Source organism: Chiloscyllium plagiosum, chromosome 41, assembly GCF_004010195.1.
Source record: "Chiloscyllium plagiosum isolate BGI_BamShark_2017 chromosome 41, ASM401019v2, whole genome shotgun sequence".
Classification (NCBI taxonomy): Eukaryota; Metazoa; Chordata; class Chondrichthyes; order Orectolobiformes; family Hemiscylliidae; genus Chiloscyllium; species Chiloscyllium plagiosum.
In genome coordinates this window covers 2,689,285-2,708,648 of record NC_057750.1, presented here as the reverse complement: position 1 = coordinate 2,708,648, position 19,364 = coordinate 2,689,285, and the positions used below count along the sequence as shown (strand labels likewise).

The following is a 19,364-nucleotide window of genomic DNA, read 5'->3' as shown; positions in this document are numbered from 1 at the left end:
AATGGAGTCCAGGTGAACTGGATGCAGATTTTCACAGAACTACTAAATAAATTTCAAACAGATAAAATCCCAAACATTAACAAATAATCTTCACTAATGAATTCAAAATAATCCAAATGTCCCAATTACAGGATGCGATTATGTAGCAATCTCTATGTTGATTCATTCTAACAAAGACATTCCAGTTTCAAAACATTCCTAAATACCTGGGATTGCAAGAAATAAAAACAAAGTGAACTTGCATTACATCTATAACATATGCTGGTTTTGAATTAAGCCCCTCAGTCTGTCAACTGGTTTTACAGCTGATTTCCCCAAAACTTTGACAAGGTATGACACGGAAATAGGAAATGATCCTTTGGGAGTTCACTTGAATAATTTCTTTTACTAAAGGAAAAGAATGGAAGTCAGACCTATTTACTACAGTCGCTATCCTACTCAAAATGCTTCCACACTATCAGGTGAGCTATTTGTAGATAAATAATACTAAACAAGAGTTTGCAATCAATGTGAAGTTCAGCTTCCACATAGTTATCATGGGTAAACATTAAGATTTTGTATCAGTAATCAGATTAAAATACCATCCTATTTTTAATTCCTTCCAAGTTAGGTGTCACTCTCTGGGTAAAAGAAAACAGAGCTTTTCAACGTTAATGAGATGAAGGTGAGGAGGACAAGTGTGTTTTTGTAAACCCAAAGCTTGCTTTGTCATCCTTGTTTTTTCCTCTCTGCTCGGATGTAAGTTCTTCCTTTCTCAATGTCTGCGGTTTCAAGACACGACTACTATGCAGAGCAGCCAATCAAGATCAGTCGCAGATACAAGATATGTGGGTTTAGGTGTCGCACACATTGAAAGTAATTTTTTAAAAAAAAAGCTGTAGTCAGGATTTAGTCATTTCAAATTCACAACGATGCATCTGCTCAGTCCATTTATAAAGTAGTTCCTTCCCAACTGAAACTCCTATCTAAAAGAAATTGCTAATTGCTTTTAACAACTGGACGGTAAATGGTACAGTGCTCTGTCCAAGCACAGTCACTGGTTTATGCCCCAATATGATCATTGAGAGTTGCTCATTAGGAAATTTTAGCATTCCAAGCATGGGTGGCACGGTGGTTAGCACTGCTGCCTCACAGCGCCAGAGACCTGGGTTCAATTCCTGCCTCAGGCGACTGACTGTGTGGAGTTTGCACATTCTCCCTGTGTCTGCGTGGGTTTCCTCTGGGTGCTCCGGTTTCCTCCCACAGTCTAAAAATGTGCGGTGAATTGGCTATGCTAAAATTGCCTGTAGTGTTAGGGGAATGGGTCTGGGTGGGCTGCGCTTCTGCCGGTTGGTGTGGACTTGTTGGGCCGAAGGGCCTGCTTCCACACTAAGTAATCTAATCAATAAGCTGCTCTGGAGCTGTCAGTAGGTCACACACTCAGTCAGCAAGTCCCACTTCAGAGCACAAAATCTAGGTGGACACTCCACGTGCAATGCGGAGAAATTGCTGCACTGGCAGAGGGGTTTTGTTGAGTAAGACATTAAATCAACTATCCTTCCTGGTGGCCACATATGATCCTATCTGAACAGCCTGGAAGCTCTCCCCAGCAATCTAGAGCAGATATCAACCTCTGAACAATATCTCCAAAGATATCTGCTGTTTGTTAGATTTTGGCTGAATTCAAATTAGAAGAAAGTGAGTTCTGTAGGTCAGAGTCGGGAACGTGTGGCGCTGGAAAAGCATCGCAGGTCAGGCAGCATCTGAGGAGCAGGACAATCAATGTTTTGGGCACAAGCCCTTCATCAGGAATCCTTGTGAAGGGCTTATGCTGGAAACGTCGATTGTCCTGTTCCTCGGACGCTGCCTGACTTGCTGAATTCAACTTGATCTCTATGTTTCCTATATTGTGACAGTGGCTCAATCCTAAAGGTTGGCTGTCAGACACTTTGAAAACTTGTGAAATGTGTAAAAATTTCTCACTACTTCAATTCCCCACACAGATGCAGTGTGTTTTAAGGCCCTGTTAACATCCCTCAAACTTTTAATTCTTTGCTTTTTTTAGTCACTAAGAATCATTACAGTGTGGAAGCAGACCATTTGGCCCATTGAGTCTGAAGAGTATCCCATCCAACCACCCGCCCCCACCACCCCCCTTACCCTATCCCTGTAATTCGGCACTTCCCAGGGCTAATTCACCTAACCTACACATCTCTGGACTGTGGGAGAAAACCCAAACAGACAAGTATAATGTGCAACGCCACACAGACAAGAGTCACCCGAGGCTGGAATCGAACCCAAGTCCATGGCGCTATGAGGCAGTGTGCTGCCCAATTTTTCTTTTCATCCTCTTACCTGCCATCCTAAGAAAAAGCTGCTTTATTTGTATTTGGAGGCTTCAACTTGCTACTCATCCCTTTCCAATCACTGGCACTCAAAACCATTCCCTGTCAACATTAGTAACAAGTTAGAGAACCCATGAATTCAAACCTTAGATTGATTCAATTAGATTTTTAACTGGCAATTTTGCTTTCCTGAGCCCAAGCCCCAAGATTTTTTTCCACTTAATCTGCGTGCTCTATTGAAATTGTGCACAGCTAGCAGTATCTGGATTTGCCAAGATTACCCACTGAAGAGAGTAAATGGAGAAAAAAGGTGCTTCTGGGGATTAGAAATATACTTTGATGTTTCCAGTGGCTTTGCAGACACAATGTGGTTGCCTGCAACTGAAACCCAACATGGAAATAGCTTTGGCAAGTTTATTATATAGTTAATAAGGGGATAGGAGGCTGCTCCCATGAAGTGTTAATTAAACAATTGAAGAGTGCAGCTAACTTTGAAGTTGCACTAAACTTCAGAACTAACAGCTACATCTAGTGACTGATAGTTATATGGGGCAGTAAAATAATTGATTTAAGCACAAAGTGCTGAACTTCAATTAAGACAAATTGATGGAGAAGGCCTTATAGCTCCTCAAGCTTTCTCATGTGGTGATTTTCTAGCTCAACTCCACGCTTTATTCCCTCACTCCTGGAAGCCCTAATGATTAAACATGAAAACACCACTACAATTAGTGTAAATAGCTGACTCTGATTAAGCTTTTCAGTCTCCTGTCCTCTCCCGTCTCGAGTTATTTATTGATAATCTTGTTCAGCACCAGGAAAGGTGATTTGTAAATGTAAACTGTTGTGTTCACAAGCTTCATATTCTAACCACTTTTCTGGCAACAAAGTTTTTGCTGAATTCTACATTTGACTTATATTGAGTATGTCATAATTATGCTCCCTGTCTACTCTACAAATATCTTCTGCATATTATCCAAATAAACCTTTTCAGGAATCTAAAAGAACTCTATAAAAGGTCATTTTTTCATCTTCCCTTTACCAGGAGGAGAGAAACAATGCCTGAACCTGTTGAGTAATCTCTTGCATATATAACCTCAGTTCTGGTATTAGGTTTTGCAGCACTTTACAATATGGAGACAAGTATTGTTTAACACTGCCAAACATCACCTTCAAAAGAATCTACAGAGGAACCTCGATTATCTGGCATTTGATTAACTGAATTTCAGATTATCCAAAAAGATCACAAGGTGCCTATGCCTAACTATATTATCCCGCATTCGATTAACCAAACGAAATACTCCTCGCCAGTGTCCTTCGGATAATCGAGGTCCTCTATATAGGAGTTTAACAAAACATTTCTGTTCTTCAACTCTGCTTTGAATGAACTCCAGTGTTTTTGTTTGTTTTTTTCCAAAATATGAACTTATAAAAATATGGGTTGCTATTTTTGGTGATGAAAATTTGTACCTCGAGACCCTTCTGCCCCTCTATCCCACGTCCAGATCCATTTCCAAGGGTCAGGTGACCTCATTACTCAGCAAAACATATCAATATTGAAATGAACATCATATTCAAACTTTATTCAGCAATTGATGAGATAATTTGATGCTCACTCTTTTAGGAAATGGGTGATGAACTATTTGTATACCTCTGCTATAGCATCCAACTTCCCAATGATTTTCCCTCTGTCAACATAGCTGCAAAAATTAGGAATTTGTACATTGCCTGCACAGATAGCATTATTTCAGGATTGTTGACAAAGTGGGCTTTCATGGGACTAACCCAGCTGCTTTCAAAAAAGGTTCCTCAGTCCTGTGCATTCACATGTTATCTCAGACTGGGATTTAAATCTATAATTTGACAACAATGCACCAAATCCAACCAACACTAGAATCTTCAGTGTTATTTCAATCACAGTCTGAGTGTCCTAAAAAAGGGTCAGAGTCGAAACGCATCACATGTTGTTTGTACACAGAACTGCACGTGATAGATGACAAGAGATTACTTTTATACTTTCATTCATCAAAGCAGATTACTTTAAGATCTCGTTAAATCATAGGGAGATTTAACTGCCTTCGGAGTCAGACAGTGTTGCGGGTGGGTGGGGGGCAACTTATTCAAGTCAGAATAAAATCTCTAGTTACTTGCTCAAAAGTGATAAATTGTTCCAAACTTTTGTTTGTACTGTTGAAAGGTGGTTCACCCACAGGCCTACAACCCTCACAACAAATCATAGGAACAACAGGCCATTCAGCCCTGCGAACCTGTTCCATCATTTAATTAGATCATGACTAATCCAATGTTCCTTCGTGATTGGATGCAGTGACCCCTCACTTCTTCAAAGCTGCACTATCCAACCCCCAAAGATTTCCACAGTGTACATTAAATACCTCTCTCTCGCCAAACACATACAAAAAAACCCAACTGATGCACACATGCCATCACTACAGCTGAACCGAGCCAAGGCTGAACATGCAGCTTCCACACTTACCAGGAGCAACACGATTCAATTGTTAGAACTGCCAATTCTATCTCAGCCTTGAATAATCTCAATGACCAAGTATCAACTGTTCTTTGTGGTAGAGAATTCTGAAGGTCCATAAATCACTACCATGCCTAAATGGCCGACCATTTTATCCTGCAAATACAACCCCCAGTTCCTTACTCTCCAGCCAGGGTTAATAGCCTTTCAGCAGCAGTAGCCTTCTCTCTCGCTCTCAGAATTTTAGTGCTTCAATTAGTGCAATGGATATTGGATTTGAAGGAACCTGGTTTCCCTATTGTGCATGCTCAAGGCCTTAACACGCGTATATACGGAAACTCAAAATATACACATATAAACAATGTCTGTTGACGCAATTTCTTTAATTATTTAAAGAAAATACATACTTGTGTAGCCATTGTAAAGAACACAATGGAATAAAAAGGGAGAGCAGAAATGTACATTCAAAATTGGTCAAGTGATAGGGAACAAAGTTATGGCTAATGGTTTGTCCGCAACTGGTTGGCAGGTTTGTAGTGGAGTCTCCTCTCCCACCCCTAAATACCTGCAGGGATGAGGAAGGATTGAAGTTAGGAATGTTCTTCTTCAATAGGGCCAGGGCAGAAATTTTCAAAGTCATGAGGAGAATGAGGAAACTGGGTGAAATCGACACTGATTCCATGTGGTTGGAGGGTCCCAAGGCAGACGATGAGGTGTTCTTCCTCCAGTCATCGAGTGACTAGGATTTGGCGGTGGAGACGGCCCAGGACCCACATGCCCTTAGCAGAGTAAGAAGGGGAGTTGAAGTGTTTGGCCACAGGGCAGTGGGGTTGTTTGGTGTGTGTCCTGGAGATGTTCTCTGAAACATACTCTGCTTTTCCAATACCACACTTTTGGACTCTGATCTCTCTAGCATCTGCAGTCCTCACTTTCTCCATTTGCTTCAGTGTCATTGCAGACACAATGGACTGAATGGCCTCCTTATGTATCATAACAGTTGAGATTTAAATCAGGGTTTTACTGCTTTGAAAGAATGAAATGGCTTGAAGATTGCTCAAATACGGGGGACTAGTAGGAGGCTACATACATTTTCCCACCAACGCATGATTTTTGGTAACAAAGGAGGTCAGTTAGTTCAGTCATGACCTTGTTAAAGCAACAGAATGGGATAAAGGGGCTGAACAGGCTACTCCAGCTTCTTATTCGTGTTTGCAAGATGAAAATGAATTTTAGTAGATTCCATTCCACTTTTGAAATGTTATTTGGTGCCTGTGATGTAACAGTAAGTGAAGGTTTGAATGGAAGCTAGAGAGGGCTAAAATTCCTTTGCATTTCTCCTGATGCTGCAGCTGGGGAATCCAATGCAGGATAATTTGCATTTCACCCAATTCCCTGTCCTATGGGTGAAATTAGGAGGCAGCAGTGAACACATGCTCTAGAATTGCAACATTTCATTCTGCTCTTTTCTACTGATGCAATGTATACAGGCATTTGGCACTCAAAGGGTTACACAATAACATCATGGAACAATGGCATGTGCCAGAGAGCTCTCTTTAGATGCCAATCACAATTTCTCTGCCTCATCAGCTTCCTAATTACATCACCTACCCTAGACTGGTTTCCTGCAGGCTGCTTGCTGGCTGTGCACGTCAACCTTGAAGCTGTTAGCTGTAACACCCACGGCTTTTTCCACAGGGCAGCTTCCACACAGCAGTGCACTTCATTATTATTCACTCAGTACTGTTAATAATAGTGCTGATGTTATCAACACAGCTATCACCAGTGCTTCACATGTTCACAACAAACAACAAGTTAGCAAAGCAACTTCACCCCTCGGCCAGAGTTTACATTGGCCATCACAATAAAGCTCAGGTATTTTGGGGCTTCTGAATATCTTCTGCTGGACTGGAGACTAGCCTGAATACATTCCGCTGGACTGATCCCTGCTCCTCCAAAACACAAACATAATTTACTCTTTGTTTTCAGGCACCCCACAAAGACAATACGACCAGCAAAACACTGTGGAAGCTGGAAATCTGAAATTAAAACTAAGTGCTGGAAAAACTCAGCAGGTGCGGTGACAGAAAGACAGTTAACCTTTCAAGTCAAGGCTGACTTCTTCAGGACGGAAAGGAGTTGGAAAATACTGTTTGTAGACAGAGGGAAAGGGGTAGTAAGTGGAACAGATTGAGAGGGTGCCCAGAGCAAAAGACAAAGGCAGTAATAACAGCAGTAAAGGAGTGATAGATATGTACAATAGGTGCAAATGTTGGCTGTGAAAAGGAGAAAATGGATCCACTCAGAGGGAAGCCAACAAGACACAGCCAGATGAGGGTTAGGGTGGGGGTAGTGGTAGTGGATAATGGAACACAGAGATCCTACTCTGAAGGAGTGAAATCCAACATTGAGTTTTAGGTAAGCACCTTAGCAGAAAAAAATGTTGTAGTGATTGGAACAAGGCTAGACAGGAAGATCTTGTTGACTATGAGATCCCTGATTGAGGCTGTTAACCTGGGTCTAATCAGGGAGCTTTGGCTGATAGATATAAGCAGGACTGTCAGAGTGTCCTCACTCTAGGGACCAGCTCTGAGCTAGCTGGTCAGAGTCCATGTACTCTGCAGGTGTAAATAAAGGGTGACGGGATCCCAGCCCCTGCGCAGTTATTTCAAAGCTTTTGTTCCTCCAACTTGCACCGAGCTTCATTGGAACACTGTAGCCGGCCAAAAATAGAAATGTTAATGGAAATTGATTCAAAACATTTGTACTGTCTCACTCTCCACAGATGCTGCCAGACCTGCTGAACTTCCCCAGCACTTTGTTACTATTTCACAAAAACAATTCCTTATGAGGGTACAGTTCCTCGCCTGTCATTGACCCTAGACACTTCAACCAACTGGTGATAGCTGCGTGTGCCTCAATAATAAGAACTGCACTAGTACGAAACATAAACAGCATGAGCTTGAGTTGGCCATTTGGCCCTTAAAGCCTGCTGCATCACCCAATGGCTGATCCTCTATTTCAGTTTTATATTCCCACATTATCCCCAAACCCTTGATACCCCACAGTCAATCACAAATCTAATCAATGATTCCATATCACGTTTTCAATGTTCCCCACTCAGCATCATAGGAGCCAATTTCTGTACAGGTTTCTACACACAGCAATGAAGGAAATGATCAGAAATCTATTTTCAGTGATATCATTTAATGAATCAGTGACCAAAATACTAGGAAGAACGCCCCTGCAATCCCTCACATACTTACACGGAATCTTTCACATCATGCAGGATTTAAAACAATCCTTCTGTCCTGAGGCAGAGTCATACTGGTTTTTAGTAACCTGCTCATATTTCTTGCGACCCGAGACAGCAGGGGTCAGTAGGCTAATCGATTAGAAAGGGCACCAAAACAAACCCTGCTTCTGTCATTATTTGCCATGCATTTTCTAGTCAAGGGTAATTAATCCAGGACCAATTTGCTGACCTGAATAAATACCTGCAAACTCAGCATAAGTCAAGAGTCAAACTTGCAACCTTCTTGGCTTCATGGCTCGATGCTACTCTCATGCTGCAATTGGAAGAAGGTATTACAATAACCACTTTCTTAAGTTACAATCCAGAAACATAACCTACATTGTTGATGCCTTCCTTTCTAAACAAACTATTTAAAGTTATCCTTGTAACATGCCCTCGTGCTTACAGTTTTTAATGCAGTTTGTGAAGGAGTGTCTGTCACAAATATACAGAAGAGAGAGGAGGCTATCTATAGAAGTCTTGCCCATGTGGCTTGGCCCAAAGCCATTACTTTTGCTTTTGTCCACATCATGACACACAGTCTCTTTCAATAATCAGTCCATCTGGTCTTTTGTACTCTTACCATCTCCTCAGTCCTGGCTGGTTACCCGCCTCACATGCCTAGGCAAGTACCCTTGTGACAGTCTGGTGTGCCTGAACCATTGTTCAGTCTCTTTATTCAGTCAGGATACTGGCAATAAGACCACTTTGAAAATATTAAAATCCTGATGGATGACTGAGCACTCTGTGCAATGTTGGCACTTGCAGTATTTCAGATCAATATACTTGATATTGAAAATCACTTGCAATTTGAATTAAGATTAAATTTTCCTCTCAATTATGCTCAAACAGAGGGAGTGGTACAATAGATGCTATGGGGATGTTGTCCCTTGAGGAGCATCTAGGATGAGGCGCCAGTTTCAAAATAAGGGATCTCCCATTTAAGATAAGAGATGAGGAATTTCTCCTGTTAGTTTGCTAATTTTCAGAATTCTCTTCCCCAGAAATTGGTAAAAGCAGTCATTGATTATTTTCAAAACTGAATTAGACTGATCTGATTTTAATCAACAAGGGAGTTGAGGGTTATAGGGGACAGGCAGGAAAATAAAGGCCACAATCACATCAGCCATGGCCTTAATGCATGGGGCCCTTAATAGGGGGGGTCAAATGGTCTACTCCTGCACTTCTCTCATGCTCTTACTATGATTCTTAGAAGATGAGAGAAAACACAACTTCACAAGTGGTTCACAGAGTCACATGGATTATTATGTGCATGGTGGAGTAAGCAATGTTTCTTTGCAAATCAGTGAGATTTATTAAAGGCATACACCCAAGCAAAGGGCAAAGGGCAATGTGCACCAACCATTGCACCAATGTCAAAACAAGGCAGGCAGCTGTACAAGCTCGACAAAAGAAGAAAAGCACCTGATGTCTTGTTAAATGATGTTTTGGTAGAACTTCAGTGACCTTTTATTTTTAGCACAGGTGGTGTTTTGGGGAGTTGCCTTGGAAGGGTTTCGAAGTATTTGTACAAGAGGAAGCAGCGATGTTATGCTGAAGCAGGTGGGATAGTGGGAACACTGTCTGCAGCCTCGAAGCAGCTGAGTAACCAAGCACCATGGACAAAGGAAATACAAAATGTCGCAGCAGGAAATTGGGCCTCAGTTTATTTATGGTGGATTCTTAAAGAGCCAGTTGAAAATAAAGGCAATATTTGCATTTTGAACAAAATAGTGCTTAAAAGCAAAAAAGACACACTTCTGGCACAATTACTCAATAAGAAAAAAGTAGGGAAAGACAGATGCAGAAAAGGTGCAGATAGTAACTTATTTAAAAAAAAAATTGCTACTGTGGTTACTGGCTGCCCAGCATTTGTTGAACCCCTCCCTGGTTGCCCTTGAGAAGGTGGTGGTGAGCATTGTAGAATATGGCCGTTTGTCCCATTAAATCTGTGCTGGTTCTTTGCGAAAGTAATATACAAGTATTGATATTCTTGCTCCATATCTTTGTGGCCTTTCGTGCATCGATGAAATTGAGCTAATTTTCCCTTAAAGGCCCACTGACTTGTCTCGACTTGAACCACTTCCTGTAACAAAGCATTTCTTGCCTTAACCTTCTGCTAAAAAAATCTTAACCTCTCTTTGCATTCTGAATATACAATTTAATTTTAAAGGATTGTGCAGGCCAAAGCTAGGAGGCTGCTTAATTACACAAATTTGACTTTTTTTCTCCCCCCCAGATAAGTATGCAGATACTTGAATTAGGAAGAGCAGATCATTCAGTCCCTTGAGTTGCTTGGATATTCAACAAGGTCATGGTTGATTGGATTCTGGTCTCAACTCCAAACTCATGTCTATCCACCTTCTCTCCCTTCTTTATCAAGGATCTACCTATGTCAGCCTTATCTCAAGTGCTAAGACTTAGCCTATTCAGATTGTCATCAATTCCATACAAAAACGTAGCTGGAGACCAGTATGGATATAACACACACAAACAAACACAAAGTCTGTCAACAAGTATTTGCCAGGAAATAATCTTCTGGGAAAACTGCTGACATTACAAAATGACTTCCTCAGCTGAGATTGCTTTAGAAATGCCCCAGGGAAGTGAGGAGTGCTTTTCAATCCAAAGGTCTTACTTTTTAGTCCATGAGCTTGGAACCATAAATGATGTCGTAAGTTAACTCTCTATCATTGGTGTTGGCTTGACTGTAGCATGTTCTTTTCTTCCCCACCCCCTGCTGCACGAATAGTGGAGATGCTGGGTGTCACCTCGTGTTGATGCTACATGAGCAACTCCCCTGTACAATGCCTGAACAACTTGGTCAGAGGTTGAGAAACTATTTCTTCCAAAAAACAATTGAATTAGTTTCAGGGACATGTCAAGTCCAGAGCTGCCACATATTGACATATTATGAGACAAGCACTAAAAGAAGAGGATATTTTTGATTGTAAGGGAAAAGTTGCGAGACATCAGTAATGAGGTCTGAGCAACCACATATTCCAGCATTTGCCTCTCATCAATGCAGAGAAATCTTGCTAATTTGTATGTTAAAAATCCATAAATGCCCTAATGCGGGTGTCTCAACCAGCACCTCTGGTTGGACACAATGGACTTAATTGATTTTCTCACCCTTCTATCTCTTTGTGATAACCATACAATGCAACAGTGACTGTACAACTCCAGACTCATCCCGATATGATGCAGCACTGAGTGCTTCTGCAGCAAATGGAGCTCATTCTGCCTGGCTTCCATTTCAAATGAGGCACAACTCCAGCAATGGCATCAATGAAAGCTCATCAGGTCCCTTACATATTCCTGCAAAGCTCTCACACTGTCATTAAATACTGGAGGTTTCACAACTTGCAGTGTAAGTGGAGTGTTCCCAGCTGCCACAGATCCTCAGTGGAGCACTGTACCAGCATTAAAACATGAAAAATGGTCACTTTGTCCCAAGTCTGTGATGATGAGTCTTCCTCACAAAGATAAGACATCATCCTTAAATCTTTCTTCCCACCTCTAAAGTACTACATAACCTGGCAAATATTCATTGCCAAAGTAATCTGTTTCAACTACCAATGGCAGTCATACCTTGACTTTTTGTGGCAAAGAGGAAAAAAAATGCTGCTCTTGCTCTATTTCAAGTCTTAACACTTAAGTGATGCAAAACACTCTCTCTGAGAAATAAGGTGACAGCATCCATTTTAATGACCTGACATCCCTCAGTTATTTTAACAGTAGTTGTGTCTTTCTGCTCATTCCAGAAGCCATGGGTTGGAAAAACATTTGGAAAAAGAACAGGCAAGATGGAGAGAGAGTGAAAGATTGAGAAAGTGTGATAGACAGATAAATATACGTTCAATGATATTAGCTTGGCTGCTTTCCCAATTAAAAGTATATTACAATCATGCAGCAAATAATGCCATAAATCTTCAATATCAACCAGCAGCAACTGCAGAATGAGCTTCTATGCACGATTTATTCTTAACTTCTTTTCCTGATAGTATGAAACAGTTAAGGGAACTGGACAATCATCTAAGTTTTAAAATTAAGTGTCGAAAGTGCACAACTTATTTTTGCTCACCCCTTATTTCTAATTCATTGATTCTTTCCGATGCAAGGTTCTGCAAAAACTGGATACTGTCAATGTCTTTATTCCCACGAGATTCAAGATTGTCTACGTCTGAGTGGGTGAACAGACTGCAAAGGAGGTCACAGCTGATCCTAATGCTGCCCCACCCCAGAGTGTTGCATAAAAACTCCAAGCAGTGGGTCGGTGGAGACCAATGCATCCTACATTAACTTTAACCCATATTGGGCAATTGATTCATGATCTCTGAAGCAGGCAAGCAAGTCACTCAAGTTGCTTAAACAAAAATGAATAACTGGGGCAACAAGTATGGCTAATCCATGGTCGTCAGCAGCCCCAAAATGAACAAAAATAACGATAAATCACAGTTGGAGCAGGTTAGAGAGGGAGTGCCAGGAGTCAAAGAGAGAGAGTAGAGGGTAGTGTACAGTATTCCTGATGAAGAGCATATGCTTGAAACGTCGAGTCTCCTGCTCCTGGGATGCTGCCTGACCTGCTGTGCTTTTCCACTCCGATGTCCAGTATGTGCAGTGCTCACTTCCTCCCTAAATTATTCTAAACTCAAAGCACTTCTGATATAAAACCCACGAATAGCTACACCATGCGCACATGCACAATGTGTTGCTCTGTTACCTTGCAGAAGAAAATAATCACTTGGGGTGCGTTTCAGACACGTCTTTGCCTTTTCGCTGCTCCAATCTACTTCCAGTGCCTCCTTAAGGTGGCAAAAATGCACTGTCTGGACAGAGGTAAAAAAGCAATATAAAAATTAGCACTCGAATGAACACAAGTACACTGAATTTTCTCATTAATAAGCCAACTGATACCCATTATCCCAGGATACACCCCAATTTAATGGTGCCTCTGGGGCGAAATGGGACTCTAATGTCATTTCTAAGCCCACAGAAGGCTCTCCAGTGAAGCCTCAGGTATGCCAGTGGCTTCTGTGGGGGAAAGGATTCATCACCAGGGTCCTAGCATTGGACAGAAGGTGAGAGAGAGTGAGAGCGAGAGCGAGAGCGAGAGCAAGAGCGACCCCTGTTACCTCCTAGCCCTTCCTGTAAACCCCAGCTCATCCTTATCTTTGGGGGTTGGGGGGGGGGGTGGAGCGTGGTGTGTGTGCGTGCGTTTACACAAATCTGTGAGTAATACATTAATCACATGCCTCTGTTGGCTGCATTCCCACCAAAAGCCACTACTCCAATTTCCATTGGTACTACTGGTGACCTGTTAGGCTCTGAGTGGGTCAGCAGCTTTTGACAGGAGAGTGTGTGTTTTACTGTCAACATTCTTAAATCATAGCAATGGTGTGCCTCTAGCAGCTGTTCTGTTGGACATTCCCCACACCCGATACCAGGAGTTTATCATCAGTTTTCTGCCCAGTGATCAGAAATTGGGCTTCAGTAATTCTGGCCAAAGTGCGAGAAAAGACACTTGGGCTAAACACTCACAATAATCAAAGCTGCACTCATAGCAACAATTAGTAAAAGGGCATTCACACAAGCAACATCCATCTAAGTGTTCAAGCATGCAACATGCCTATGTTGAGGTAGAACAGTCATGGTTCAACGCACTAGTTTCTCTGCTTGTAGAACAAGATAGGGCATGACCTGCAAGATTGGATTTACACAAGTGGGAGGCCCCAAACTTTTCAAACGCATTTTCAAGGTCACCCTGGTAACACTGACTTTGGACAGAGCAATGTAGAACGGTGAAGCTGAAGGCTGGCTTTGAGCTCAAGCAGTCATGTTAAGTATTGCCAGAGCATTTATTTAGCATCTATCATATCCACACCTGGATCAACTAATTTTATTGACTTCATGCTTTGAAAGAAATAAAACATATTGCACAAAAATCAATGTTTAATTGGACTGTGACAACTAGCTTTATTTTCACTGTTTGAATCTAGTTTGATTAAATTTGTGCCCAAAAATGCAAATGTGAATCAGAACCGTCACTTTCTAGCCCTTCTGAAACAAGGGACTTCGAAAACAAAGGCAGTAGATCACTTAAATTGTCAAAAAAAAATTGTTCACTGTGTAAAGGCCATTTTTAAAAAAAATTTCTGTATTTTTGATTATGGACTGAAATGGGAAAAACTGTTTGAATTAAAAAGAACAAGTACTGTGGAATCGATGCTGTAATTTTTAAAAGCAAGTTGCTAAAACTTATTAAAAACCAAAAGAACTGCAAATGCTGTAAATCAGAAACAAAAACACAAATTGCTGGAAAAGCTCAGCAGGTCTGACAGCATGTGTGGAGAGAATCAGTGTTAACGTTTTGAGAGGAAGGGTCAGTTGACCTGAAATGTTAACTCTGATTTTTCTGTCCACAGATGCTGCCAAACCTGCTGAGCTTTTCCAGCAATTTCTGTTTCTGTGCCAACACTTATTGTAAGTTCTATTCACACTGTTGCTTGGTTAAGCAGTGGGGGTGGGTTACTGCAGATGAGCTAGAGCCAAGGGGCGTATACATATTTGTTTGACTGGCAACAAATAACTGATTGGTCCGTGGAGTGGTGACCAATTGTTGATGACAAAGGTCCTTTACCTGTCAAAATAGAGAGGTTGGCTCCCAGGTGGCTGAACAGCATATAGGTGTGAAAGAAACAGCCAGTAGCCCTAGGACTGCTGGAAAGGGAAGTGGTACCTGTGTTTCACTTCTAAAGAAATTAAAGCCTGAAGAAAGGCAGCTTATTTTCCCTGACCAGCTGCTGCTTCAAAACAATGTCAGAGACTTTATAAGCTGTGAATCCATCACTCTGTGCCTCCTGAAAGCAAGTGAAGGTAGCCAATGAGGGGGGATCAAGGAGCAACAAGCCCTGACAAGCCAATAGAATCAGTTCTGCAAACGGTATAGATAGTGACCATTGAACTGCCTTGCTAGTTCTCCTTCATGCATAACACTAATATTTTTGGTAATGTTTGTTTGTGTACACGTAGGGGAAGTTTTATAACAAGGCGAGAGTTTTAACTGGTACAGTTATATGTCAATTGTTTCTACCTGTTTATCTGCAGCAAAAATCTTTCATTTGTAACAAATATTAGTTCTTGCTAGGTACGAAAACCCAGTCCATGCTATTAAACTGTGTCTTGAGAGAAAGGAGAATCTGGGAGATTGAGTAATTCTGATAATATCTTTAGCTTTTGTGATAATTCCAAGAATAGCAGGATTTGACTTCCAGCACTTACCCCAATGAGGTATGGCAACTGACAACATGCTACCTTCAGCAACTGAGTCGGTTGTTATACCATTGATTAACCTTCCATCAGAGTACTAAAATATTCTTTGTCAAATCTAATTACCACAATATCTATTAACATTCATAACATAAGCCACATTTATAACCACTAGAGTGACTATGTCATGATCTCTGGCTGGGAAATTCATTAATGGAAGTTAAAAATAGCAAGCCATTATCTAATGTCTTTAAAGTTATCACAAACTCATGATTATCTGATCTGCTCGGATTAGTTAGAAAGTTTAACAATTCAGGGAGGGGATTTAATTGTAAGATAACATAATGTTCTTGCAGTAACAATTTCGACGAGAGAGAAAGTGCACACGAGAGCGAGAGAAAGCGCACGAGAGAGCGAGAGAAAGCACGCGAGAGCGAGTAAACTTTTAAGAAATTGGACAGAAGCAATACGTCATTCAGCATTTTAGAGAAAGGTTCAATGCTTTAACTTCAACAGAACCTGAACTGTAACTATAACACCTTCCTTCCCATAGTCACACCCACACAGCCACTGAAACAAAACAAGTTTTATTAAGAAACTTTAGTAAAGAAATTAAGACATAGCAGTCAATAGCATTAGCATTGCTGAATCCCCCAATAATGTTCTGCAGCTTACTGCTGATCGGAAACTGAATTGGATCAGGTACAATAAATAGTGTGGCTGCACAAGCAAGTCAGCGGCTTGGAATTCTGCAACAATTAACTGAACTCCCCAATGCTTGTCCACCGTCTACAATGTGGAGGTGCCAGTGCTGGACTGGGGAGGACAAAGTCACATGACACCAGGTTATAGTCCAACAGGTTTGTTTAAAATCACAAGCTTTTGGAGCGCTTGTGATTTCACATAAACTTGCTGCACTATATGTGGTGTACCATGACCTGTGACTTTATCTACCATCTACAAGTCACAGGTCAGGAATGTGATGGAATACACTATTTGTTTGGATGGGAGCAGCTCCAACGATCGAGAAGCTTGACAATATCCAGGGGAAAAAAAAGCAGCCTACTGGAATGATACGACTTCCGCCAGCTTAATCATTCACTCCTTTTACCTGTATAAACACAGCACTGGGTATCACCTACAAGATGCACTGCAGATACTCACAGCTCTTTTGAAAACATCAACCAAACATGCGGCCACTGCCATTTCGAAGGGCAAGGGCAGCGGATACAATGGAACACCACCACCTGCAAGTTCCCATCCATGCCCTCACGATCCTGATCTGGAACGATACTACCATTTCTTCTCAGTTGCTCAGTCAAAATCCAGAACTTCCTGTCTCATAGCACTGAGTGTACATACACCACACAGACTGCAGCAGATCAAGAAACACTCCAACCAATTACCTTGGGAGGTCATAAGGTGCTACATAAAATGTAGTTGTTTTGCAATTCATACTGTTGGGATCATTTGGTCAGTTCAGTTGCTTGTCCCCTGGAAGGAGTTAAGGAGCAGAAAGATAGACCTTTACTGCATAAACATTTGTAACATTATTTGCCGCTAAGTTGTAATAAATTACGAGCAATGCCCATCATAGAATCCCTAGAGTGTGGAAACAGGCCTTCCGGCCCAACAAGTCTACACTGACCCTCCGAAGGAGTAACCCACCCAGACCCATTCCCCTCCCCTATTACTCTACATCTACCCCTGACTAATGCACCTACCCTACACATGGGCAATTTAGCCTGGCCAATCCACCCTAACCTGCAAATCTTTGGATTGTGGGAGGCAACCCATGCAGACACGGGGAGAATGTGCCAACTCACACAGATAGTTCCCAAGGCTGGAATTGAACCCGGGTCCCTGGTGCTGCGAGGTAGCAGTGCTAACCACTGAGCCGCCCAAACGCTTGCGTGCCAGGAGACACTTCCATCTTCTCACTGAGGTACACTGAAAAGAAGGTTCCACAATTGAAGAGAAATAATGTTCTGATCTAGGGTTAAATTTACAATTCAGAAGTCACAGTGTAGTCTTATCATTGTTTCCACTGTCCGGAAATCTCAAAGCCTACATCGCATAAGGAAAGTGGTTCAAAACTTTGGTTCATAACTGAACAGCAGTGAGTAGAAACACTGCGGGTTTTTGTTGAGTTTGCAGATCTCGACAGAGATGAACATGGAACATTCCAGCGCAGTACAGGCCCTTCAGCCCTTGACGTTGCCAGACCTGTGGAACCAATCTGAAGCCCATCTATCCTACACTTCCATTTTCATCCATATGTTTATCCAAAGACCATTTAAATGCCCTTAAATTTGGCGAGTCTACTACTGTTGCAGGCAGGGCATTCCATGGATCTACTACTCTGAGTAAAGAGACTTCTGACATTTGTCCTATATCAATCACCCCTCAATTTAAAGCTATATCCCCTTGTGCTAGCCATCACCATTTGAGGAAAAAGGCTCTCACTGTCCTCCCTATCTAACCCTCTGAGTAACTAATACGTCTCAAGTAAGTTGCTTCTCTCAAACAAAAACAGCCTGAAGTGTCCCAGCCTTTCCTCATAGGGCCTTCCCTCCATATCAGGCAAAATCCTAGTAAATCTCCTCTGAACCCTTTCTAAAGCTTCCACAACTATAGTGCAGTGACCAGAACTGTACGCAATACTCAGTGTGCCAGCACCAGAGTTTTGTATAGCTGCAGTATGAAGGACAGTTTGCCGTTGCGTTTGATAACTCTTATAACCAAGAACTGGGGCAGCAGACATACATGAAGATCACCACCTGCAAGAACCTCTCCAAGCCACACATGCTTTATTTCACTGGGTCAAAAATTTTGACACTTCCTCTCTAAAAGCATGGGAGTACCTATACCACATGGACTGCTGTGGCTGAAGAAAGTGGCTCGTCATCACTCTCTCAAGGACCACCAGAGATGGACAAGAGGGACGGCAGCCTCACCAACACCAGTCACATTCCATTCAAGAATTAAAATGGATGGCCAACACTTCTGAAGGGGAAAGCAACAAACAAACTTAAAGCTTCCCCACACAGACATTCTCAGCTGGGCTGTAATCTTTGACACTCCTAAACATTCTACCTACTGATTTGCTAAGAATCTATTAATTACCTGACCTCTATTCTTTTCGGTCATTCATTCTGGAGTACAGGCTACTGGCAGCTCCTGCAATATTGCCAGTAGGAAAAAGAAATAAAATGAAAATGCACAGATTAATTTCCTGCCTCTAATCTCAGAAACCTGAGCTTCTCTCGAGTGCTTAGGACATTACCTGAACCTCTCAATGAGATTGTTTGTTTATTTTTCTGTCCAACTTGGAAGTTGGGTAATGCACATTCAGTAATCACCTGTAGTCAATATTTATGGCAATGATTGCTAAGCTCTCTTTGAAATGTGCTAACTTTTGATGATTAAAAAATGGGAGAAAGGGGCAAGTAACACCTACACTATCACGGATGGTTCAAAAATCAGACAAGGATAGAACTCCCTCCCAAAATTTAAAGTCAGCTCTTGTGATAAACAGATCAGGGAATGGCTACAAGCCTGTAACCTAATCTGAGCTCACATGGCTGTTATGAGCTTTGTTGTTTGCTATTTAGGTCAACGTTTTAATCTCTCAATCTGATGTTGTGTTGTAAACATCACAGCATAGCTTTTATTTCAAGTCTGTAGACCTTTAGTTTTCATTGGAGCTACTTTCTTCCAAACATTGCTTTAAAAAGTCATTTAATACCAAATTTCCATATGCAAATTACCCCAAATATGGAACACAAGTTGGTTCATAATGGAGGAAGCTTCTTCTGAGCAAACTACAGCCCATGCATATTGAAATTCCAAGGAATCCAATTTCTCAGCACAGACTGAAAGGAAAGTTATTGTAATTATACACTTTATGTGGGAATTGGAACTGTGCTGTACTAATTGGGAGTACATTCAGGAAAGATCTTTGCTGTGCAGTTTACCCTAGAGTCCTATCGAGTTT

At 41.6% G+C, this 19,364-nt stretch overlaps 1 protein-coding gene across 3 annotated transcripts in view; it reads right to left on the bottom strand.

The window, feature by feature from the left end:
* sae1 (SUMO1 activating enzyme subunit 1) overlaps window positions 1-19,364 on the bottom strand; it is a 180,090-nt gene that overhangs the window by 42,614 nt on the left and 118,112 nt on the right. For 2 of the 3 annotated variants that reach the window (XM_043680745.1, XM_043680748.1), the window contains exon 6: window positions 12,822-12,927. In XM_043680745.1, coding sequence (XP_043536680.1) covers window positions 12,822-12,927 — 106 coding nt within the window. Of the gene's footprint in view, window positions 1-10,065; window positions 10,185-12,821; window positions 12,928-19,364 lie in introns of those variants that run through there. The other variant, XM_043680747.1, reaches the window with a different exon arrangement.